This window comes from Microcaecilia unicolor, chromosome 2 (genome assembly GCF_901765095.1).
Source record: "Microcaecilia unicolor chromosome 2, aMicUni1.1, whole genome shotgun sequence".
Taxonomy (NCBI): Eukaryota; Metazoa; Chordata; class Amphibia; order Gymnophiona; family Siphonopidae; genus Microcaecilia; species Microcaecilia unicolor.
The window spans coordinates 169448994-169473517 of record NC_044032.1 but is presented as its reverse complement, the minus strand read 5'-3'; the positions used below and the strand labels follow the sequence as shown (position 1 = coordinate 169473517).

The following is a 24524-nucleotide window of genomic DNA, read 5'->3' as shown; positions in this document are numbered from 1 at the left end:
AAAGTCTTCTCTGGCATGAAATACCCCCACCTCTCATTCTCCCTCTCCTACTCTTATTCCTCCTGACCCCCCCCCCCCCCTAAGACACACATCTCCACATTTTTTTCCTCCCTAGCTATCATTGTATCTCTCATCCATCCTCAAGCTTGATCTCTCCTCACCAGTAGCACACTCTCGGTTATCTCTGCTGCCCTTTTTTCCTCCCCACCCCCTCGCCATGACACACAGGTTATCACCTCCTCTGCTAGCTTAGATCGGACTGTTTAGGTGAATCGTGGGGCCGTAAGGAGGCCTGCATGGTTCACCTAAACAATCCGGTCTAAGCCAGTAGAGGAGGAGGAAGTGATCCAGTGTTCAGTGGTTCACTACTTCTTCCTCCTCCTAATGAGTGACCTCTGAGGATTCAGGGAGAAGAGCTCGATACTTCCCCCTTTACAGAATTCTGCACAAGAAGTGCCGGATTCTGTAGGGGTGTGGAATTCTGCACAACACAGAACTTGCACAGAATTCTCCCAGGAGTAACCTACAGTTGGGTCTAAGCCAGCAGAGGAAGATGAGGTGACCTGATGTGCAGCAGTTCACTTCCCATTCCACTTCCTCCTACTCTACGCAATCTCTGTAGGGGATGGGGGAGAGAGACCTGATGCTGGCACTTCACAGAATTGTGCACAATTTCTGCACTGTGGAGTTGTGCAGATTTCCCCCAGGAGTAAACCCTACATCCTGTCCTTGTCATCTTTGTACAGGAAAGAGATGATTCTTCATCAGGCATACAAGTGGAATAACTTGTGAGGATTTTTGAAATAATGATATAATTCTGGTGGTCCCAGAGGTTGGAATTAATGTAACATTCTGTTAAGCAGATGATCAAAAGCCCCGCACTGTTCCAAACAGTGCTCTAAAAATAGCGCTGGAACAGCGTGGGGCTTTACCTGACCTACAATCAGAGATAATTGCATGCAAATTTAAGCACACAATTCTCTCTAATAATGGGTAAAAGCGTGTGGCAATCCTCCTGCACTTGTTTGACAGGTCTGGGCTGTCAGAAGCCCACACCTGTCATACACAGGAGCTGGAGATCCATGGGACCACCAGACTCCAACTACTCCCACCCGAGCCAAACGAAACAGAGGCTGGAGGTCCGGTGGACCTCCGGTACCCCAGACACAGGTTCAGGGAGGGCTGGAGATCCCCACCACCACCTTGTGGTCTAGCGGCCCTTCCCTACCCCCTACCTGCAGTTGGAGAAGGGAGGCCACCTCCCTCTTCTTGCATCGGTGCCGCAGATGGAAGAGCCCTGTCCAGCATGCATTTGCATGCTAGCTGGCTCCAATTCCCCCCAATTCAGCAGGCCCAGCAGGAACCCCGACCCTCCCCCCAACAACAGGGGGCTGGAGGTCCAGTGGATCTCCGCTCCCCCCCAGCAGGTTCGGGGGGGGGGGGGGGCTGGAGATCCGGTGTGTCTCCAGCCCTCCTAACACCCCCTCAGCATCCCACCGATATCCCTGGTGGGCGGCGGGTAAATTCCTTCCCCTCCCCTAAAACCTGGTGGTCTAGCGGCCCTTCCCTACCCCCTTACCTGCAGTTGGAGGAGGGAGGTGGCCTTTCTCCTCTTCCATCGGCGCCATATGCAAAATGGTGGCGCCAGCCCTGCCTAGCCCCCCCCCCCCCCCAAGAAAAACGTTTACGTGTTCAGAACCTAGTGCCCCTATAAATGAAAGGGGCAACCTTACCATCCCATCAAAGCACCTCCTTTTTGCAAATGTCCAAAATTGTACATTTGTACATGTGACCAACCTTCACTTTTCACCTCTCTGCAAAGTGGACCTTCTTAAGATATATAAAAGATGGATTTACCTAATTCAATTTAAACTCTCCTTTCATTTATAGGACACTTGGGTTCTGAGCACATTACTAAAATTTAAGAATTAATTTTTTCATAGTAATTATTAATTGTTTATAACAAATATAAGAGAAAAATCTTGACAATTTTAGTTAATATTGAATAGGGTCAAGAATTGAATTTAATAACATAGATCCATTGTTTAGGCATTTTGAGGTATTGTACAAGCCAAGCATGACTTCAGGCCTTGTCTAACTTGAGCTAAAAGAATAGTCAACAATGATGCCCATGAGCTGTGTTTGTTTAATTTACTGCATATGCCATAAATGATGGATCTAAGCCAATGTACAATTGTAATGAAAATAAAGCAGGATTTAAAAAGGAAATGAACTTGATGTATAGGACAGAAGCATACATCCAAAAGAGAAAAATGAACACACAATCAACAAACAAATAGGCAACAACTTTACTATAGTAGGTTTCTAGGTGATGGGTCCTAAAAGCATGCAAACTCTTTCCAAGATTAAAATAAATTACCAGGCCTGCTAGCAGAAATATGACGCCCTATCTATTCCTGTGGGAGGAGATCCAGCTGCTGTAGCCTAGAACAGTTCCCAAGTTGGTCCTGGAGTACCCCCTTGCCATGGAGGTTTTCAGGGTATCCACAATGAAAAACCCTGAAATGAAACAGGTGAGGCTAACCAGAAAAGAAACATCAATCTCCAAATTCCTCTGAAGAGGCCAACTCTGCTGAGGCTCCCACAAGAATCTATTACCCAACCAAAAAAGTTTCTAAAATGCCAGGTTATAAAACAGATCTCTTTCCATCGTACAAACTTCACAATTTAAGCTTTTGGTAACACTTTTCATTATTCTATAGGATACCTGGCAGAGCCAGTATAAAGAACAAATATATGGGAGCTGAACTGACAAGAGCAGGAGAGACTGCAATGGAGGCTGTGTAATAGCAAGGTATGCTTTAGCATCATGTGGAATGATGTATGTAGCAGAGAATCCTAATCTGAAACATATTTCAAAGAAGTATGGCTTCAGGAGAACTTCTAATCTTAGCTGAAAGAATCTCTTCCCTTTCCTCCCACTACACTCCATTTAAAACTAGTAATCAAAAATGTATAGCTGTGATTACTTTGGGGGGGGGGGGGGGCTTTTTATATTGGTGGTCCAAGAGTTCTCATATCCATGCCAATTCATAAAACTCCCCCACCATCAAAAAACAGAGAGAGAGAACATTTATATTTTTCAGTAACTTGAATACTGTGAAGCTAACCTGGAGGAGGAAAACTAAGGGGGTCTTTCAAGCTTAGCTTGAGTTATCTGCAGCAGGACCCATAGGAATAAAATGGGCCCAGCTACAGATAACTTGAGCTCAGCTTTAGTAAAAGAGCCCCAAAGCTGTGTTCTCCTTCATATACAATGAAGAGAAACATCTTCTAGAATATTTTAGTTCTGGTGGACAAATAATTTTAGGTCTGTTGCCTTTTGAGGAAAGTGATTGTGACTAGTGACCAAGAGAGTATTTCATTTTATGGAGTGGCTCGTTTTACTCTGTAGGTAGTCCATTTGTGAGGAAGGCTCTAGAACTCCTGTGCATTCCAGTTTCACTGTTACAAGCAATGTCATATTTAAAAACTGCAACAGCAGCAACAGTTTTGTGTTTCTTGCCTTCGTGTTGCCCATTCATTTTTGTCACTAGTGAATGTGGTGTCAGACGAGGCAAATATAAAATTCTTCACAGCCTTACCTTGCTGCTGGGCGATATTCCTGTAGTATTTGGCTGCTTGTGGAACAAATCTTCAAGAACTGCATTTTATGGTATTATAATTATCCTTCCTGGTGAATGTAGGAACAATTGTCAACTACTCCTGGGGGAATTCTGCATTCATTATTTTGTAGTGTTTCTGTACAGAATTTCCCCATACTAAGAGCCTGAAAGTCATTCCTGCCTTTTCCTTCCTCAGGCTTCAGCCTCCTCTGTTCTTCTCGCATCAGCTGCAGTTCTTTCTCCAACTCCCAGCAAAGCCCTTAATTACTACTACTGCTACTACTGCTTTACATTCCTAGAGCGCTACTAGGGTTACGCAGCGCTGTACAGTTTAACAAAGAAGGACGGTCCCTGCTCAAAGGAGCTTACAATCTAAAGCACGAAATGTCAAGTTGGGGCAGTCTAGATTTCCTGAATAGAGGTATGGTGGTTAGGTGCCGAAGGCGACATTGAAGAGGTGGGCTTTGAGCAAGGATTTGAAGATGGGCAGGGAGGGGGCCTGGCGAATGGGCTCAGGGAGTTTATTTCAAGCATGGGGTGAGGCGGGGCAGAAAGGGCGGAGCCTGGAGTTGGCGGTGGTGGAGAAGGGTACTGAAAGGAGGGATTTGTCCTGAGAGCGGAGGTTACGGTTAGGAACTTAGGGGGAGATGAGGGTAGAGAGGTAGGGAGGGGCTGCAGATCGAGTGCATTTGTAGGTTAGTAGGAGAAGCTTGAACTTTATGCGGTACCTAATCGGAAGCCAGTGAAGTGACTTGAACAGAGGGGTGATATGAGTATATCGGTCCAGGTGGAAGATAAAATGTGCATCAGAGTTCTGAACGGACTGAAGGGGAGATAGATGGCTAAGTGGGAGGCCAGTGAGGAGTAGGTTGCAGTAGTCAAGGTGAGAGGTAATGAGAGTGTGGATTAGAGTTCGGGTGGTGTGCTCAGAGAGGAAAGGGCGAATTTTGCTAATGTTATAGAGGAAGAAGCGACAGGTCTTGGCTATCTGCTGGATATGCGCAGAGAAGGAGAGCGAGGAGTCGAAGATGACTCTGAGGTTGCGGGCAGATGAGACGGGGAGGATGAGGGTGTTATCAACTGAGATAGAGAATGGAGGGAGAGGAGAAGTGGGTTTGGGTGGGAAGACAAAAAGCTCGGTCTTGGCCATGTTCAGTTTCAGGTGGCGGTTGGACATCCAGGCAGCAATGTCGGATAAGCAGGCCGATACCTTGGCCTGGGTTTCCACAGTGATGTCTGGTGTGGTGAGATAAAGCTGGGTGTCGTCCCCAAAGTCTTCTCTGGCATGAAATACCCCCACCTCTCATTCTTCCTCTCCTGCTCTTTTATTCCTCCTGACCCCCCCCCCCCCCCCCCCCAAGACACACATCTCTACCTTTTTTTCCTCCCTAGCTATCATTGTATCTCTCATCCATCCTCAAGCTTGATGTCTCCTCAACAGTAGCACACTCTCGGTTATCTCTGCTGCCCTCCCCCCCCCCCCCCCCCCCTCAACATGACACACAGGTTATCACCTCCTCTGCTAGCTTAGATCGGACTGTTTAGGTGAATCTTGGGGCCGTAGGGAGGCCTGCATGGTTCACCTAAACAATCGGGTCTAAGCCAGCAGAGGAGGAGGAAGTGATCCAGTGTGCAGTGGTTCACTACTTCCTCCTCCTCCTCCTCCTACTGAGTGACCTCTGAGGATTCAGGGAGGAGAGCTCGATACTTCCCCCTTCACAGAATTCTGCACAAGAAGTGCTGGATTCTGTAGGGGTGTGGAATAATGCATTACAGAGAACTTGCACAGAATTCTCCCAGGAGTAACCTACAGTTAGGTCTAAGCCAGCAGAGGAAGATGAGGTGACCTGATGTGCATCAGTTCACTTCCCATTCCACTTCCTCCTCCTCTACGCAATCTCTGTAGGGGATGGGGGAGAGAGACCTGATGCTGGCACTTCGCAGAATTGTGCAGAATTTCTGCACTGTGGAGTTGTGCAGATTTCCCCCAGAGTAATCCACTACTTCATAAACCCTACATCCTGTCCTTGTCATCTTTGTACAGGAAATAGATGATTCTTCATCAGGCATACAAGTGGAATAACTTGTGAGGATTTTGGAAGTAATGATAATATTCTGGCGGTCCCAGAGGTTGGAATTAATGTAACATTCTGTTAGGCAGATGATCAAAAGCCCCGCACTGTTCCAAACAGCGCTCTAAAAATAGCGCTGGAACAACGTGGGGCTTTACCTGACCTACAATCAGAGATAATTGCATGCAAATTTAAGCACACAATTCTCTCTGATAATGGGTAAAAGCGTGTGGCAATCCTCCTGCACTTGTTTGACAGGTCTGGGCTGTCAGAAGCCCACACCTGTCATACACAGGAGCTGGAGATCCATGGGACCACCAGACTCCAACTACTCCCACCCGAGCCAAACGAAACAGAGGCTGGAGGTCCGGAGGACCTCCGGTCCCCCAGACACAGGTTCAGAGAGGGCTGGAGATCCCTATCCCCACTACCACCACCACCTTGTGGTCTAGCGGCCCTTCCCTACCCCCTACCTGCAGTTGGAGGAGGGAGGCCACCTCCCTCTTCTTGCATCGGTGCAGCAGATGGAAGAGCCCTGTCCAGCATGCATTTGCATGCTAGCTGGCTCCAATTCCCCCCAATGCAGCAGGCCCAGCAGGAACCCCAACCCTCCCCCCAACAACGGGGCTGGAGGTCCAGTGGATCTCCGCTGCCCCGGCAGGTTCGGGGGGGGGGCGGGGCTGGAGATCCGATGGGTCTCCAGCCCTCCTAACACCCCCTCAGCATCCCACCGATATCCCTGGTGGGTGGCGGGTAAATTCCATCCCCACTCCCCCCAAACCTGGTGGTCTAGCAGCCCTTCCCTACCCCCTTACCTGCAGTTGGAGGAGGGAGGTGGCCTTTCTCCTCTTCCATCGGCGCCACATGCAAAATGGTGGCGCCAGCCCTGCCTAGTCCCCCCCCCCCCCCCCCCCCCCAAGAAAAACGTTAACATGTTCAGAATCCAGTTCCCTATAAATGAAAGGGGCAACCTTACCTTCCCATCAAAGTACATCCTTTTTGCAAATGTCCAAAATTGTACATTTGTACATGTGGCCAATCTTCACTTTTCACCTCTCTGCAAAGTGGACCTTGTTAAGATATATAAAAGATGGATTTACCTAATTAAATTTAAACTCCCCTTTCATTTATAGGACACTTGGGTTCTGAGCACATTACTAAAATTTAAGAATTAATTTTTTCATAGTAATTATTAATTGTTTATAACAAATATAAGAGAAAAATCGTGACAATTTTAGTTAATATTGAATAGGGTCAAGAATTGAATTTAATAACATAGATCCATTGTTTAGGCATTTTGAGGTATTGCGCAAGCCAAGCATGGCTTCAGGCCTTGTCTAACTTGAGCTAAAAGAATAGTCGACAATGATGCCCATGAGCTGTGTTTGTTTAATTTACTGCATATGCCATAAATGATGGATCTAAGCAATGTACAATTGTAATTAAAATAAAGCAGGATATAAAAAGGAAAAGAACTTGATGTATAGGACAGAAGCATACATCCAAAAGAGAAAAATGAACACACAATCAACAAACAAACAAATAGGCAACAACTTTAATATAGTAGGTTTCTAGGTGATGGGTCCCAAAAGCATGCAAACTCTTTCCAAGATTAAAATAAATCACCAGGCCTGCTAGCAGAAATATGCCCCCCCCTATCTATTCTTGTGGGAGGAGATCCAGCTGCTGTAGCCTAGAACAGTTCTCAAGTCGGTCCTGGAGTAACCCCTTGCCATGCAGGTTTTCAGGGTATCCACAATGAAAAACTCTGAAATGAAACAGGTGAGGCTAACCAGAAAAGAAACATCAATCTCCAAATTCCTCTGAAGAAGAGGCCAACTCTGCTGAGGCTCCCACAAGAATCTATTACCCAACCAAAAAAGTTTCTAAAACGCCAGGTTATAAAACGGATCTCTTTCCATCGTACAAACTTCACAATTAAAGCTTTTGGTAACACTTTTCATTATTCTATAGGATACCCGGCAGAGCCAGTATAAAGAACAAATACATGGGAGCTGAACTGACAAGAGCAGGAGAGACTGCAATGGAGGCTGTGTAATAGCAAGGTATGCTTTAGCATCATGTGGAATGATGTATGTAGCAGAGAATCCTAATCTAAAACATATTTCAAAGAAGTACGGCTTCAGGAGAACCTCTAATCTTAGCTGAGATAATCCCTTCCCTTTCCTCCCACCACACTCCATTTAAAACTAGTAGTCAAAAATGTATAGCTGTGATTACTTTGGGGGTGGGGGGAGGCCTTTTTAAATTGGTGGTCCAAGAGTTGTCATATCCATGCCAATTCATAAAACTCCCCCACCATCAAAAAACACAGAGAGAAAATTTATATTTTTCAGTAACTTGAATACTGTGGAGCTAACCTGAAGGAGGAAAACTAAGGGGGTCTTTCAAGCTTAGCTTGAGTTATCTGCAGCAGGACCCATAGGAATAAAATGGGCCCAGCTGCAGTTAACTTGAGCTCAGCATTAGTAAAAGAGCCCCAAAGCGTGTTATGCTTCATATACAATGAAGAGAAACATCTTCTAGAATATTTTAGTTCTGGTGGACAAATAATTTTAGGTCTGTTGCCTTTTGAGGAAAGTGATTGTGACTAGTGACCAAGAGAGTATTTCATTTTATGGAGTGGCTCGTTTTACTCTGTAGGTAGTCCATTTGTGAGGAAGGCTCTAGAACTCCTGTGCATTCCAGTTTCACTGTTACAAGCAATGTCATATTTAAAAACTGCAACAGCAGCAACAGTTTTGTGTTTCTTGCCTTCGTGTTGCCCATTCATTTTTGTCACTAGTGAATGTGGTGTCAGACGAGGCAAATATAAAATTCTTCACAGCCTTACCTTGCTGCTGGGCGATATTCCTGTAGTATTTGGCTGCTTGTGGAACAAATCTTCAAGAACTGCATTTTATGGTATTATAATTATCCTCCTTGGTGAATGTAGGAACAATTGTCAACTACTCCTGGGGGAATTCTGCATTCATTATTTTGTAGTGTTTCTGCATAGAATTTTCCCATACTAAGAGCCTGAAAGTCATTCCTGCCTTTTCCTTCCTCAGGCTTCAGCCTCCTCTGTTCTTCTCGCATCAGCTGCAGTTCTTTCTCCAACTCCCAGCAAAGCCCTTAATTCTGCCCCCAAAGTCTTCTCTGGCATGAAATACCCCCACCTCTCATTCTCCCTCTCCTACTCTTATTCCTCCTGACCCCCCCCCCCCCCCCCACAAGACACACATCTCCACCTTTTTTTCCTCCTTAGCTATCATTATATCTCTCCTCACCAGTAGCACACTCTCGGTTATCTCTGCTGCCCTTTTTTCCTCCCCACCCCCTCGCCATGACACACAGGTTATCACCTCCTCTGCTAGCTTAGATCAGACTGTTTAGGTGAATCATGGGGCCGTAGGGCGGCCTGCATGGTTCACCTAAACAATCGGGTCAAAGCCAGCAGAGGAGGAGGAAGTGATCCAGTGTGCAGTGGTTCACTACTTCTTCCTCCTACTACTACTGAGTGACCTCTGAGGATTCAGGGAGGAGAGCTCGATACTTCCCTCTTCACAGAATTCTGCACAAGAAGTGCCGGATTCTGTAGGGGTGTGGAATTCTGCACAACACAGAACTTGCACAGAATTCTCCCAGGAGTAACCTACAGTTGGGTCTAAGCCAGCAGAGGAAGATGAGGTGACCTGATGTGCAGCAGTTCACTTCCCATTCCACTTCCTCCTCCTCTACGCAATCTCTGTAGATGATGGGGGAGAGAGGCCTGATGCACTAACAGAATTGTGCACAATTTCTGCACTGTGGAGTTGTGCAGATTTCCCCCAGGAGTAATCCACTACTTCATGAACCCTACTTTCTGTCCTTGTCATCTTTGTACAGGAAACAGATGATTCTTCATCAGGCATACAAGTAGAATAACTTGTGAGGATTTTGGAAGTAATAAAATTCTGGTTGTGACAGAGTTTGGAATTACTAATCAGCGTTTGACAGAGGAGAGTTAGTGGCGTATTGCACATGATATCTCTGTTAGCAGTTTATGTGCTGTTATTCATCTGACTAACAAGGCATTTTTGCATCAAATACTACTAGATTTGAATAAAGACCTTGTTCAGGAAGACACTCATTGTGAGAGGACTCTTATTGGATCCACTGTTTGTTCTTTTGTCTTTGGTTCTCTTGTGGAGAGATCACCTTCTGTGGGTGTTTGCTTTGTTGTAATTAATGTAACATTCTGTTAGGCAGATAATCAAAAGCCCCACACTGTTCCAAATAGCGCTCTAAAAATTACCTGACCTACAATCAGAGATAATTGCTTGCAAATTTAAGCACACAATTCTCTCTGATAATGGGTAAAAGCATGTGACAATCCTCCTGCCACTGACAATCCTCCTGTACTTGTTTGACAGGTCTGGGCTGTCAAAAGCCCACACCTGTCATACACAGGAGCTGGAGGTCCATGGGACCACCAGACTCCAACTACCCCCGCCCGAGCCAAGCGAAACGGGCTGGAGGTCCGGTGGACCTCCGGTCCCCCATACACAGGTTCAGGGAGGGCTGGAGATCCCTAACAGCACCACCACCACCTGGTGGTCTAGCGGCCCTTCCCCACCCCCTACCTGCAGTTGGAGGAGGGAGGCCACCTCCCTGTTCTTGCATCGGTGCCGCAGATGGAAGAGCCCTGTCCAGCATGCATTTGCATGCTTAGCTGGCTCCAATTCCCCCCAATGCAGTAGGCCCAGCAGGAACCCCGACCCTCCCCCCAGCAACAGGGGACTGGAGGTCCAGTGGATCTCCGCTCCCCCCCGGCAGGTTTGGGGAGGGGGGGGGGGCTGGAGATCCGGTGTGTCTCCAGCCCTCCTAACACCCCCTCAGCATACCACCGATATCCCTGGTGGGCGGCGGGTAAATTCACTCCCCCCCCCCCCCCCCCAAAACCTGGTGGTCTAGCGGCCCTTCCCTACCCCCTTACCTGCAGTTGGAGGAGGGAGGTGGCCTTTCTCCTCTTCCATCGGCGCCACATGCAAAATGGTGGCGCCAGCCCTGCCTAGCCCCCTCCCTCAAAGAAAAACGTTAACATGTTCAGAACCCAGTGCCCTATAAATGAAAGGGGCAACCTTACCATCCCATCAAAGCATCTCCTTTTTGCAAATGTCCAAAATTGTACATTTGTACATTTGGCCAATCTTCACTTTTCACCTCTCTGCAAAGTGGACCTTCTTAAGATATATAAAAGATGGATTTACCTAATTAAATTTAAACTCCCCTTTCATTTATAGGGCACTGAGTTCTGAGCACATTACTAAAATTTAAGAATTAATTTTTTTCATAGTAATTAGTAATTCTTTATAACAAATATGAGAAAAATCTTGACAATTTTAGTTAATATTGAATAGGGTCAAGAATTGAATTTAATAACATAGATCCATTGTTTAGGCATTTTGAGGTATTGCGCAAGCCAAGCATGACTTCAGGCCTTGTCTAACTTGAGCTAAAAGAATAGTTGACAATTATGCCCATGAGCTGTGTTTGTTTAATTTACTGCATGTGCCATAAATGATGGATCTAAGCAATGTACAATTGTAATTAAAATAAAGCAGGATATAAAAAGGAAAAGAACTTGATGTAGAGGACAGAAGCATACATCCAAAAGAGAAAAATGAACACACAATCAACAAACAAACAAATAGGCAACAACTTTACTATAGTAGGTTTCTAGGTGATGGGTCCCAAAAGCGTGTAAACTCTTTCCAAGATTAAAATAAATTACCAGGCCTGCTAGCAGAAATATGACGCCCTATCTATTCCTGTGGGAGGAGATCCAGCTGCTGTAGCCTAGAACAGTTCCCAAGTCAGTCCTGGAGGTACCCCCTTGCAATGCAGGTTTTCCACAATGAATAAGCATGAGATTGATTTGCATATACCACCTCCATTATATGGAAATCTTTTATGCATGTTCGTTGTGGATATCCTGAAAACCTGACTGGCGAGGGGGTACTCAGGGAAACGCTGGCCTAGAAACTTAGCAGGAAATATACTACTAGTACTACTACTAATCATTTCTACAGCAGTACTAGACGCTGTACACTTGAACATGAAGAGACAGTCCCTGCTCGACAGAGCTTACAATCTAATTAGGACAAACAGGACAAATAAGAGATAAGGGAATTACTAAGGTTGGTATGATAAAATAAGGATACTGAATAAGTGAGTAAGGGTTAGGAGTTAAAAGCAGCATCAAAAATTTGGGCTTTTAGCCTAGATTTGAAGACAGCCAGAGATGGAACTTGACGTATCAGCTCAGGAAGTCTAGTCCAGGCATATGGTGCAGCAAGATAAAAGGAACAGAGTCTGGAGTTAGCAGTGGAGGAGAAGGGTGCAGATAAGAGAGATTTACCCAGTGAACATAGTTCCCGGGGAGGAGTATAGGGAGAGATAAGAGTAGAAAGGTACTGAGGAGCCGCCAAGTGAATACACCTGTAAGTCAATAAGAGGAGTTTGAACTGTATGCAGAAACGGAAAGGGAGCCGGTGAAGTGACTTGAGAGCGCTAATATGAGCATAGCGACGCTGGCGGAATATAAGTCATTCAGCAGAATTTTGAACAGATTGAAGAGGAAAGAGATGGCTAAGTGGGAGACCTGTGAAAAGCAAGTTGCAATAGTCTAAGCGAGAGGTGATAAGAGTGTGGATGAGGGTTCTGGTAGTGTGCTCAGGAAAGGGCGAATTTTGGTGATATTATAGAGAAACAATAGGTTTTAGCAGTCTTCTGAATATGTGCAGAGGAGGAGAGAGAGGAGTCTAAGATAACCCCATGGTTACGAGCTGATGAGACGAGGATGAGAGTGTTATCCACAGAAATAGAGAATGGGGGAGGAGGAGAAGTTGGTTTAGGGGGAAAGATAAGCAGCTCAGTCTTGGTCATGTTTAGTTTGGTTTTTTTTTTGTTACATTTGTACCCCGCGCTTTCCCACTCATGGCAGGCTCAATGCGGCTTACATGGGGCAATGGAGGGTTAAGTGACTTGCCCAGAGTCACAATGAGATGCCTGTGCCTGAAGTGGGAATCGAACTCAGTTCCCCAGGACCAAAGTCCACCACCCTAACCACTAGGCCACTCCTCAGATGGCAGTGAGACATCCAGGTGGCAATGTCAGACAGACAGGCTGATACTTTGGCCTGGATTCCTGCTGAGATTTATGGTGTGGAGAGGTAGATCTGGGAGTCATCAGCATAAAGATGATACTGAAAACCATGGAATGAGATCAGAGTACCAAGCGAAGAAGTATAGATGGAGAAAAGAAGAGGTCCCAGGACAGATCCCTGAGGTACACCAACTGACAGTGGGATAGAAGTGGAGGAGGTTCCACCTGAGTATGCACTAAAAGTACGATGGGAGAGATAAGAAGAAAACCAGGAAAGAACACCCTGAAATCCAATTAAGGGCAGCTTATCAACGAGTTGGCTGTGATCAACAGTGTCAGAAGCAACAGATAGATTGAGAAGGATAAGGATAGAATATAGACCTGTGGATCTGGCCAGGAACAGGTCATTGGAGACTTTAGCAAGCGCTGTTTCAGTAGAATGAAGGGGGCAAAAGCCAGATTGAAGTGGATCAACAATATCTTGAGATGAAAGAAAGTCAAGGCAATGGTGGTGAACAGCACGTTCAAGTATCTTGGATAGGAAAAGGAGGAGAGAGATGGGGCCATAGTTGGAAGTACAGGTAGGTTCCAATGAAGGTTTTTTTAAGGAGTGGTGTGAAGGCATCAGGAACAGTCGCAGTGGAATGTGAAAGATAAAAGGGATCACAGTAAGAGAGATAGTGTTCAGTAGATGGGTAGGAATAGGATCAGAGGAACAGGTAGTTTCGAGGAGGAAAGAAGGGGAAAGGGAATGGGACTTATATACTGCCTTTCTGTGGTTTTTCCAACTACATTCAAAGTGGTTTACATATTATATACAGGTACTTATTTGTACCTGGGACAATGGAGGGTTAAGTGACTTGCCCAGAGTCACAAGGAGCTGCAGTGGGAATCAAACCCAGTTCCCCAGGATCAGAGTCTGCTACACTAACCACTGGGCTACTCCTCATGTGTAGTTTCCTCTTCATTGATTTCAGAAAAGGAAGAAAAAAAGGCAGGGGTTGGACGGTTAGAGAATGGACTAAGGGAAGGAGATGTGGAGGTGACCTGGTTGAGAATTCAAGTTTAATCTTGTGAACCTTATCATGAAAGTACTCAGCCAGAGTCTGGGGAGAAAGTGAAGAGGGAGTTGGAGGTGTAGGCACTTTGAAGAGAGAGTTCAGTTTGGCAAAGACATGTTGAGGGTTTGAGCCAAGAGAATTTGTCAACTGAATGTAATAATCCTGTTTGGCAATTAAAAGAGTAGACTGGAAGGAGCAGCAAGAATTTGAAATGTATAAAGTCAGCATGGGCACGGGATTTCAGCCAACGGCGTTCGGCAGAGCAGGCACAGGAACTTAGGTAGCGGATTCTAGAGGTCAGCCAAGGCTGGGGTTTGGTACGCTTTACAGAATGGGGAATCGATGGAGCAAGAGTATCCAGGAGAGAATAGTAGTATAGGAAGAGACAGCCTTATTGACAGACTTAGATAACAGTGGTAGAGAAGAGATTTGAAACACTGGAGGACAGAGTTGAAGGGTCAATAGCCTGAAGATTCCTAAATGTATTGGTTAAGATTGGATGGGATTGGGGAGGAGGGTGTTTAAGTGTGAAAGTTATCAGATGATGGTCAGAGAGGGTAAGAGCTGAGGTACAGAAACTGGAGAGTGAGCAGTTTGAGAAGAGGATAAGATCAAGACAGTGGCCATTCTGGTGAGTGGGGGTAGTGGAGCACAGTTGAAGATTGAAAGAGGATGTTAAAGCGAGAAACTGAGAAGCATAAGAGTCAGAGGGATCATTAGCATGAATGTTAAAATCCCCAAGAATGAGGGAAGGAGATGAAGGTTAGAAGGAAAGCCAGGCGTCAGAGTCAGTGAGAAAGGGAGTTATCAGGGGGTCGATAAATGACTGCTACTTGGGGAGGCAGAGGAGTGGACTTTGAAGGAAGAAAAGCAGTGAGACTGAGGTGGAAGAATGTAGCAGTTAAAACAGGGTAAGGCTATTTAAAAGGTTGAATTCTCTATTTTTCTAAACCCACAACTTTGCTCCAACAACTACAGCTGTGGACAGAGCCAGATTAAGGCACTGGGAAACTTTGCACATATAGCATGTGTGATGTGCTCAGGAGTCAATGGCTCACTAGTGGTTTTTATTTTTTTGAACGTGTCCAGTTCCCAACAGCTGTTGTACACACGTCCTAAAATACATGAACCATTCTAGAACCTTTGACATAGTGTCTATTGTTAAGTTTTTCACTGGTGCTTTTGCTGTTCTTTACCACTGATCTCTTGCTGCTTGAGACAGGTTTGATCTCTGCCTGGCATATGTTGCAGCTCTTTCTTTTTTTTCACTTTCAGGTTTAGTTGTGTGTGTATGTTTTTGTTTTTTTAATATTTAAACTTGCTGGATGGGCATTTTAGTCTTTTTTTTTTTTTTTTTTTTAACTTTTGGGGGTTGTTTACAAAAGCTTAGTTCGAGTTATCTGGGCCCTGCTGCTGATAACTCGAGCTAAGCTTTATTAAACAGGGGTGGGTCCTTGTCTTAGGCTTTTCTAAAGGTATTACATAGTGACTGAACTTTTGTAATTGTTATTTTTAAATTATATATGCTAGATCCTTTTGTCTATAGTGTGAACTGGATAACAGAGCTGATTGGTGTTTTGTTTTTTGGGGGGGGGGGGGTTGGCATGAATGAATTGCTAATACTAACTTAGTTGATCACTGATTTGATATTCTTCTTTCCTTTACAGAAGCCTTCATCTGTTTTGTTACTAGGAGAGTATCCTGTACAATGCATGGAGCAACCTCAATTCTACCCATATCAATTCAAAATCCATGTCTACGCTTTTTTTTTTTTAATGTTTACTGACTTTTACAATAAAAAGATTTAACAGATAATCAAAATGTGTTTTTTCTTGTTATTAAACATACCCAACTGTTGACTAACCCTTCCCCCCCCATATCAGTGGAAATGCAATTGAATGTGTCATTAAGAAACCAGGAATAGTTGATCAAAGGCCAAGCAGTGCCCAAAGCTAGCAAGAGGATTTATAACAATATCCCAGTCTATGATCCCCCCCCTCTATATCATAGATAACCCTCCCTAACCCTTCAAATAAAAAAGGTCTTTATCATAATCTTAATTTTTTATCAGTTGGAGCCCTCAGCCGTCAAAGTAACTCCTGTCTACCTTTGATAGTATCTAAGGATGAAATATATGGATCCCATATAGACAGGATTTTTTTTTCCTTTCATTTAAGGGATGTGCTCACAAGAAAGTTTTCCAGAAGCATGTGATTATGAAGCATATTTCACCATCCCCCAGTAGGATGGAGCATTTGATACTGTCTGTACTATCAAAATGTATTTTTTCCCCAGCAAAGCTGCCTTAGGTAGGGATAAAGAGACAACTGCCCCCACTCTGCAAACAAAAAAACCTCATGGTGGTCTAACAATAAACCAACTGCCAACATTGGAACGGTGGTAACTGGGAGCCCTCCTAAAAAATGAATTATTCTCAACCAAAAATGGACATTTGTTCATTGCCAAAATCGTTGTGTAGAATATTGCATTTTTGGCACAAAGTATCAATGCCACTCACATGAAACAATTGAGTTTGTGAAAAATATGCCCTGTGTAAGATCTGGAATTGACACTTGTCAGCTACAAGCGTCAATTTGTGGAATTCAGGAAACCGAGATATCTATAGAGTCTAGAGGTCTGTTCAGATCTGTCATCCATTTTGCCTGGAGATGTGTCCCTGCCGAGGGAGCTGTTACTATAGTTTTGTGAAGGACAGAGACTGACAAATGATCTCTCACTTCCACACACAATAATGACTAAAACATCACAACATGATCTGCAATCAGATCCCTTTGTTCCAGAGATGTCACACAATGATGTAGTTGGTGGTGTGTCTGCAGTTTGTGTAAGGTTCCCCACCTCCCACGGCCTGCAATGGTGATAGCGATCCATTTTTAACAATCCTGCATGGGACAGCTGGACATATTTAATGGCTACTGAATCTTGCACAGGGGAAGGTAAAGCTACCAACACCTTTGGTTGTATCATCTATATTGCCTGGGCAGCGTAGTTCACAACAGGGCCACAATATTTCAGAGATGCTTCTAGAGACCTCCCACACAAACAATCTCTGCAAGAGTTAACTGGCTTTTGAAGTTGTCCTAGAATTTTAAGAACCAAAATTCAGAGGCTGGGAGTCTTCCTTACCCTGCCCCCCCTCCAAAAAAAATGCTGGTTATTTATTTAGATTTTGCTCACACCTTTTTCAGTAGTAGCTCAAGGTGAGTTACATTCAGGTACACTGGATATTTCTCTGTCACAAGAGGGCTCACATCCTAAGTTTGTACTTGAGGCAATGGAGGGTTAAGTTACTTGCCCAAGATCACAAGGAGTAGCAGTGGAATTTGAACCGGCCACCTCTGGATTGCAAGACTAGTGCACTAACCACTAGGCCACTCCTCCATTGCTCTAGCTCTCTCCCTTTTTCAAGAGAGTAGTCCTGGCTTGAAGGTTTGACTGGGGTGATAGTCCTACATTAAAATGATATTTAATTAGGATTTATGTTAAGTAATCATGCTTTATCTCCAATGAGCTGGGGGGGTTTTTTTTTCTTCTTCTTCATGCCTGGCCTCCAAAATGTTACTGTATATTGAACATAATTTAAGAAAGTTTTTGCATTTAGAAACATATTTTATGTTCAAATTTTTTATTAAATAGGTGATTGTGGGTTTTTTTTTTTTGTACAGTCTGTGCTTTCTTTTCCTTTTGGCTATAACATTAGCCTTACCTTGAGATATGCTCATATCAGTTTATTTGCTGTTTATATCATTACACAAGAAAAATCTTGAATGGTTTTATTGTTTATGTTCATGAGATATCCTCTACAATATCTCATTTTCAATTGTGTAACTCAGATTCAGGCCAGTTGCTGAGTATTTTTTTTTTCTTTAGATTGGCTCCAACATACACCCTATAGCACAAAGTCAGTCTCAGGGCAGGCTTAAACAAGACAGATCATGGCCCTGAAGTGGCTCTGCTACTACAGAAACAAGTGCTGTTCTTAGATGTGCCCATCTTAAAACTACTGCCAGCCACATTTACAGAGGTAGGTTTAAGCCTGCTTTCTTCAACAAGTGGAAGGGGAGGTAGGTTTTGTCTAGGTAGAGAGAGTGGAAGGTGGCTGGGTAACTAAAGATGCCTACAAGGTGGGGAGGTGGTGAAGGGGTATGAGAATTGGAACAGCTGGGGTGAGAGAGACTGGTTGACTGACAGATGCAGGAGAATAAGAGACGGGGTGAGAGCAGGGCATGGGAAAATATGACGGGGGGGGGGGGGGGTGCAGGCTGTGCTATTGCAAAAAGCAGAAAACATAGTTGCTGCTGCCACAGCTATCAGTTGCCTGACACTATGATTGCTAGGGGTGGTGGGAAAACAAAAAAGGGCTACTACCTTCTGGTATAATAGCCAGAGGCAGTGTTAGACATATTAGGGTTCACCTTCAGGTAGTGCCTCCTTATGCTGGAGACAGACTTGGGGTCCCCTGTGGCATGGTGGTCCAGGGCAATTGCTCTGATTGCCACCCCTCTAACAATCACACACGTTAAGGATCTGATTTATCAAATAAATAGCACCTAGTTTAGAGAATTGCTTTTCTACTCCTCCAATGCTTTAGGTACAAACTGTAAGCTGGCTAGGGAAATACCTACTGTACATGAATGTAACTCACCTTATACTGTGCTCAGTACTTCATGATTACATTGAATTCTACAACCAAATGCACCAGCTGGAGTTAATAATGAATGGCACAAAAGCAATAGGTCACCTAGCTGTTCTACTGCCAAGAGCAGACAACTAAATATAATACCTGGAGCTCCATAATATTCCTTTGATCCTGAATGGCTTTCTTTTCTCAACTCCCCCTCCCCCCCTTGCTTAATGCAGTTTTTCCATCAATTCCTTCCCCTCTCTACCTCTTTCCATAGCTATCCTCCCTGTAGCTCATGTGGTTATATTTATTTTGAGCAGTTCAGTACAACAGTAACTGTTCTTGAAGTTTCTCAGTACTGGTATGACATAGTCTATACAAAAGGGGGGGGGGGCTCAGCTAATTGCTTCAGTAGCAAGCAAGAGCTGCAACAATGGGGAAACAATGGTGGCTGCTACTGGCACCTGATGGTGGGGAACATGGCAACTGTAACAGTAGGCAAAACAAATACAACTGTGCAGTGGTTCTTGGCGGGATACAAATTCTGCATCAGTTACCACAGCCAAGTCATGAAAACAAATTGCAAGGTTAGAGTAACTGCTGGCATTGAAAAATCACTGCTGCTTACAAAATGGAGAAATGAGGACACAGCTATAAAAAAAAACAGGCTTTACCTCAAAGTTACAGCTATGGCATGTCACAATCAAATGAAGAGTAAAAAGGCCAAAGAACCATCATGGTCACCCTCTGATCACATGGTAAGGCCTGGTCACAAACATAAAACCAAGAATACTATGCAGCCAGGGTATGTTTCACTTCAAAACATAACCCCAATTGCTCAAGGTGACACCAGCAGGCCCAAACCACTGAACTAGTGATCACTGTTCAGGAAGGAGAGGGAGTCCTGAATGTTGTTTGGTAGTAACATCTATCCACTGAATGAAGAGTATGCTTGCACTAGGCATTTACGGGAGTCCCATCACTTGAGCTATCACGGAAGCTGCTGAAGATTGAAGGAAGCCCCAGACTCAAAGGCAGACATATGAAAAAATAAATAGTCAACATCCCATATGCTCATTTTATGACAGTGATTTTTGGCTTTTGAAAGTAGAAACACTACATTTAGCTGAAGTCAAATTTTTCTACTACTGTAGGAAAAAGCACAACACAAAATAAATGCAAATTTATTAAAGTTCAGCAACTTGGCTCAGGTGCTACACAGTGTTCAGAAAAACCTGCCCAAGCAATGCTAGTTTGGAGCTAAAAGGCTGGCTGGGACAGCTTCGTAGAGGGGGCTTCCTCTTTGCCTTCCTACTGAAGAAGCTGTCTGGAGGCCTCTGTTCATTTCCATGGCTAGTCTGTCTGAAAACATTTTTTCTCCTCTTTTTGGAAGATTGGATCTCCTGAATCAAGTCCTCCACTTCCCACTGTTCTTCCGGCTGCTGCTTGCAGCAGTGCAGAGCAGCTGGGTCTATGGGATGAGCTTCCGTGTTAAAGATGTATCCCCCAGCTTCGATGATACACTCGCCATATGGTGTCACCACTGTATCAAAAACAGAGCCATTGTTATGGATGAAGTTGTCTGGGTCGAAGAGCAGATACAAATACTTAATGGTTTCAGCAAGGAAGAAGGACTCCATGCGGTTGTCCAGTCTGTGGTCCCGCACATCTTTGATCTACAAGAGAAGCAGTAAATTAGCATGGGCAGTGAGCACTAATCTGTGCAAGGCACATGGGCATTAAACAAATCAGCACAATCCAAACCCAACTAATGAATCTGCATCATCTTCCAGTATGTTTTGGATTTTCTGATTTCTGGACAAGTTTCTTAAATTTGTGTAAACCACTCTCTTTTATGCATTTAAAAAGAGTAGGTGTCCCTACCTAAAATGACTATTTACAAAAAAGTGGGATACCATTTGCTACAATAGGGAAGCTGAACTAATAATCCTTTTCCATTTGACAGAAAAATGCAGCTTACATTTAATTTATGACGAGTGAAAGAATGCTCAGCAACCTATGGCTTCCTCCACTGCCTCCTGAAGGATGCATTGGGTGCTCAAATATCATGAGCAGGGAGAAGGAGAACCAAACCATGAAAGCATTTGATTTTCAATTTCTATGAAAATTTCAAAATACATTGGCTAAGGCTTAGAAACAAGATTTTCCTTGGGCAGGGGGTGGGGGAGGAGTGTTAGTTTTCCTACCAGTAAACTAGCTCTTCATGGTAAGAAATCTGATTTGCTATTTTATTGCTCCATGATAGCACAATTCTTATAGGGAAGACCCAGCCTCACATTCCCAACAGAACTTGAGGCAGGGGTGCTATAAAAGCCCAGCAGTTTCAGCCTCAGGAAATGGAGGTGGCCCCCTTCAGACATGGCTTCCTAGTGACTGATCCCGACTTGACAGTCAATACTAAACTCTACATTCATTTTTGGACATCTTCATTTTTTTGTTTCAGGTGAAACCATACTTATCTGAGACTGATTTTAGAGTTATTCATGTTCAGGTGTACAGCGCTGCGTAAGTCTAGTAGCACTATAGAAATGATGAGGAGTAGTAGTAGTATTACTTACATTACTGCCTTAACACACTTAAGACCATTCTAATATTGTCCTATATAGTAATTCTCACCTCCAACGTTCTGACGTTGCCTGGGACCATGGCTCCCTCGGATGTGGTCTGCTACGTGCGGTAGATAACACTGACGTCATACATCCCTTCGAGTATGCTGCTTTCCCTTCTCTTCACTCTGACTCTGGTCCCACCCTTGCGCAAACAGGAAATGAGGGCGGGACCAAAGTCAGAGCTCAGAGCGAAGAGAAGGAAAGGCAGTACACTCGCTGAGTCTGTTCGCTCTTCAATGCTGCCGATGGGACCCCGGTAAGAGAAGGGGAGAGGGGGGTTGGCGATTTTAGAGGGGGGGAGACTGGCACTCGGAGGGAGGACAGAGCGAAGGAGAATGACAGAGGGAAGGAGGGGGTGATTCTCTCCTCACCTCCAACGTTCTCTGGCTGGCTGGTGCTGGCTTCCCTTCCCTCTCACTGTTCCGCCCTCTGATGTCATTACGTTTAGACACGAGGGCGGATCAACGGGAATTGATGTTACGAACCCAGGCATCCAGTTGTAGAACGTTGGGGGTACAAGTTATTATATAGGATGATTAAGGAACTCTGTGCTCTCGGCTGAACATGGCTACTATAAAAGAGTTTGGGAAAGAGTTTGGCAGCACCAGTGTTCTGGCACTCAGCGGTGAGGTTCTACTATTATTTTTGTTAGTTTTAACTTTTACAGGTAGAAAGCCCAAGATTATTACAAATTAGAATTGTGTCAAGAGACATAGAGGTTCTATTGGAGTTCCTCCCAACATATCTCCGTAAGGCACAGCCTAAGGACAATGAAAACAGAAGGATATGTTATCTCCAAATTAAATTCCTTTCCAGTCACAAAGAAAACAGTGGAACAAGAAAATACCAAAATTTAAATGATAATGGAGATTCCTTTTATCAAAAGGTCCCATAATTAATAAGAAAAATTGCCAGTACACAATTATAAACACCATCCTTAAAGCATGACAGGAAGTGTACACAATATGAAGACAGAATTAACTTCCTGACTTCAGCACAAATGCTGGTAGCTGACATGATCAGAAGCCTCATGCTTTCAAACAGAACTCTAAAATTAGAGCCAGAACAGTGCAGGCATTAATGCCCCTATGATCAGAGCTAACAGCATAGATATTTAGGTGCGCTATTAGCTCTGATCATAGGGGTACTTCTGTGAGAGGATTGTGCCTGGGCATGCACCCACCCCAACACTAATAAGACCCTGGTGTTCCAGTGGGATCACTAGCCCTCCGCACTTGCACCCCCCCCCTCCCGTGGCCTACCTCAAAGTTGGAGAAGGGAGGGTCTAGCACACCCTTTCTCCTCTACAAGTGCCTCTTCTAAATGGTGGTGTGGGTGCCCTGCCCGGTGCATCCTGGTATGCACTGGGCAGGGCTTAACTTGCAGGCAAACACGTCAGACTGCCCTATTCAGACATAGAGGTTGAAAAGTTATAACTAAGGCCATGGATAGGGAAGAAACATCCATTACCATGGAAACTGAAGAACTGTAACCAGAGTGCCATCATAGGAGTACAGCATTTGGAAGAAATAATGAGACAGCACATGGCAGCAGACAAGGAACCTAGTAGATCCCTAAGAAGGAATATAGCCCTTCTTTTGACAGCTGGGGAACACTAGGTAGGAAAAAAAAAAAAAGAAGTGCGTGATAAAGTTTAGAGGAACCCAAGGTATCAATAACAGGAGACCCCCAAATAACAATCTTGACCAGGACCCAACATCCCATTTCTAGGAAAACATATAGAACAAACCGTCTCTGTTCAACTCAGTAACTGACTAGAAGACAGAAAATGGCTAAACCCATGTCAATCTGGATTCAGACCCAGTTATGCAACAGAAACGGTCCTTGTATCCCTACTAGGTGATCTTCATAGAAACCGAGGCAGGGGATTTGCCTTGGTGTTATTACTGCTACATTTCTCAGCAGCTTTTGACATTGTGGATCATGATATGCTAGCACGACTGGCAGAAACATTTCTCAATGGAACAGTACTTGGTTCAGATCCTATCTATCAGATAGGCAACAGTCCATAATGTTTGGCAGCACCTCATTGCCACCATGGGAACTGACTTGTGGGGTACCACAAGGATCTATACTGTCACCTACTCTGTTCAATATCTACCTAAAGCCACTAGCCGAGCTGATTCGGTCGATGGCCACTCAGTTCTACATCTGGAGGAGTGGCCTAGTGGTTAGGGTGGTGGACTTTGGTCCTGGGGAACTGAGGAACTGAGTTCGATTCCCGGCACAGGCAGCTCCTTATGACTCTGGGCAAGTCACTTAACCCTCCATTGCCTGCCGCATTGAGCCTGCCATGAGTGGGAAAGCGCGGGGTACAAATGTAACAAAACAAAATCTACATGGATGATGTGCAGCTACTCATACCCAATGAGCCTGGCTTACCCACAGCCCTGAATAAACTGACTACCTGTCTAACATCAATTCGAAATGGGCTAAAAACAACAAATTTTGCCTGAACCCAAGTAAAACTGAGTCCCCAACACAAGTGGGCACATACTTGAATCTCTTTTGGGAATTATGAACTACCCCTCAAATCACAAGTCAGGAACCTTGGAATACAGTTAGATTCAACACTTACTCTGATTCCCCAAAGCCAAGCAACTTTCAAGAGCTGCTTCTACCATTTGTGACAACTACGTTGCCTTACCTTAAGAAGGCAAATCTTGTCCCAGTTGTGCATGTCAGGATAACAGCAAGACTGGATTAAGGTAATGCACTCTACACTGGTCTGACTACAAAGGGTCTGCACCAACTCCAATTGATTCAGAATGTTGCAGCAAAACTAACAGAAGGTTGCAAGCGATGTGACCACATCACACCATTTTTACAAAAACTTCACTGGCTAACAGTACAATACAGGGCTCAATTTAAAACTCTATCTGATCTTCAAGGCCCTTAAAGGAAATGGCCCCAAGTACTTGAAGAATAGATCATCCTGTACACACCTCCTTCTAAGGAATACCGTACCCACAAGCGAGCCTTCTCCAGAGTAGCCCCCACATTCTGGAATGCACTCTCTGAAAGGCTCCGCTTAACACAACACTATCTCTACTTCAGGAAGCAGGTGAAAGCTTGGCTCTTCAACCAGACCTTTAATGGAAGAAGTAATTAACGTGCTACTCTCACACACAAGGAGTGGCACCGGCTGCACATACTGTAGCAGGACATATTTATCCACTCCTACCCTAGCTGAGATAATATTTAATCACCTTTCTAACCTCATATGCAACTTGTCCCCTTATTTTCTAACTCCTCTTACCTATCTATATGTTCCATCTTTGCTTATACCTTACAATTAATGTGCATATTTGCATTTTCGC

General features: G+C 44.5%; 2 protein-coding genes and 2 non-coding genes across 10 annotated transcripts in view; 3 read left to right on the top strand and 1 right to left on the bottom strand.

Annotated features, from left to right (window-relative positions):
• The window catches only part of LOC115463191 (adenomatous polyposis coli protein-like), a 45489-nt gene extending 28419 nt beyond the window's left edge, over positions 1–17070 (top strand). For both annotated transcript variants that reach the window (XR_003941012.1, XR_003941013.1), the window contains exons 3-5: positions 2724–2815; positions 7673–7764; positions 15576–17070. The gene's annotated coding sequence lies outside the window, so the exon portion shown is untranslated. The remainder of the gene's footprint in view (positions 1–2723; positions 2816–7672; positions 7765–15575) is intronic.
• On the top strand, positions 3524–3655 carry LOC115463931. The gene has a single exon (XR_003941188.1). It is a non-coding gene; the product is annotated as a small nucleolar RNA SNORA13 (small nucleolar RNA).
• LOC115463930 lies at positions 8471–8602 on the top strand. Its single transcript, XR_003941187.1, has one exon. It is a non-coding gene; the product is annotated as a small nucleolar RNA SNORA13 (small nucleolar RNA).
• Positions 17071–19205: 2135 nt separating the features above from the next.
• Positions 19206–24524, bottom strand: part of LOC115463190 (ER degradation-enhancing alpha-mannosidase-like protein 2) — a 95571-nt gene continuing 90252 nt past the window's right edge. For all 6 annotated transcript variants that reach the window (XM_030193472.1, XM_030193473.1, XM_030193476.1 and 3 more), the window contains one exon: positions 19206–20229. In XM_030193472.1, the coding sequence (XP_030049332.1) occupies positions 19768–20229 (462 nt within the window). In that variant the 3' untranslated portion in view covers positions 19206–19767. The remainder of the gene's footprint in view (positions 20230–24524) is intronic.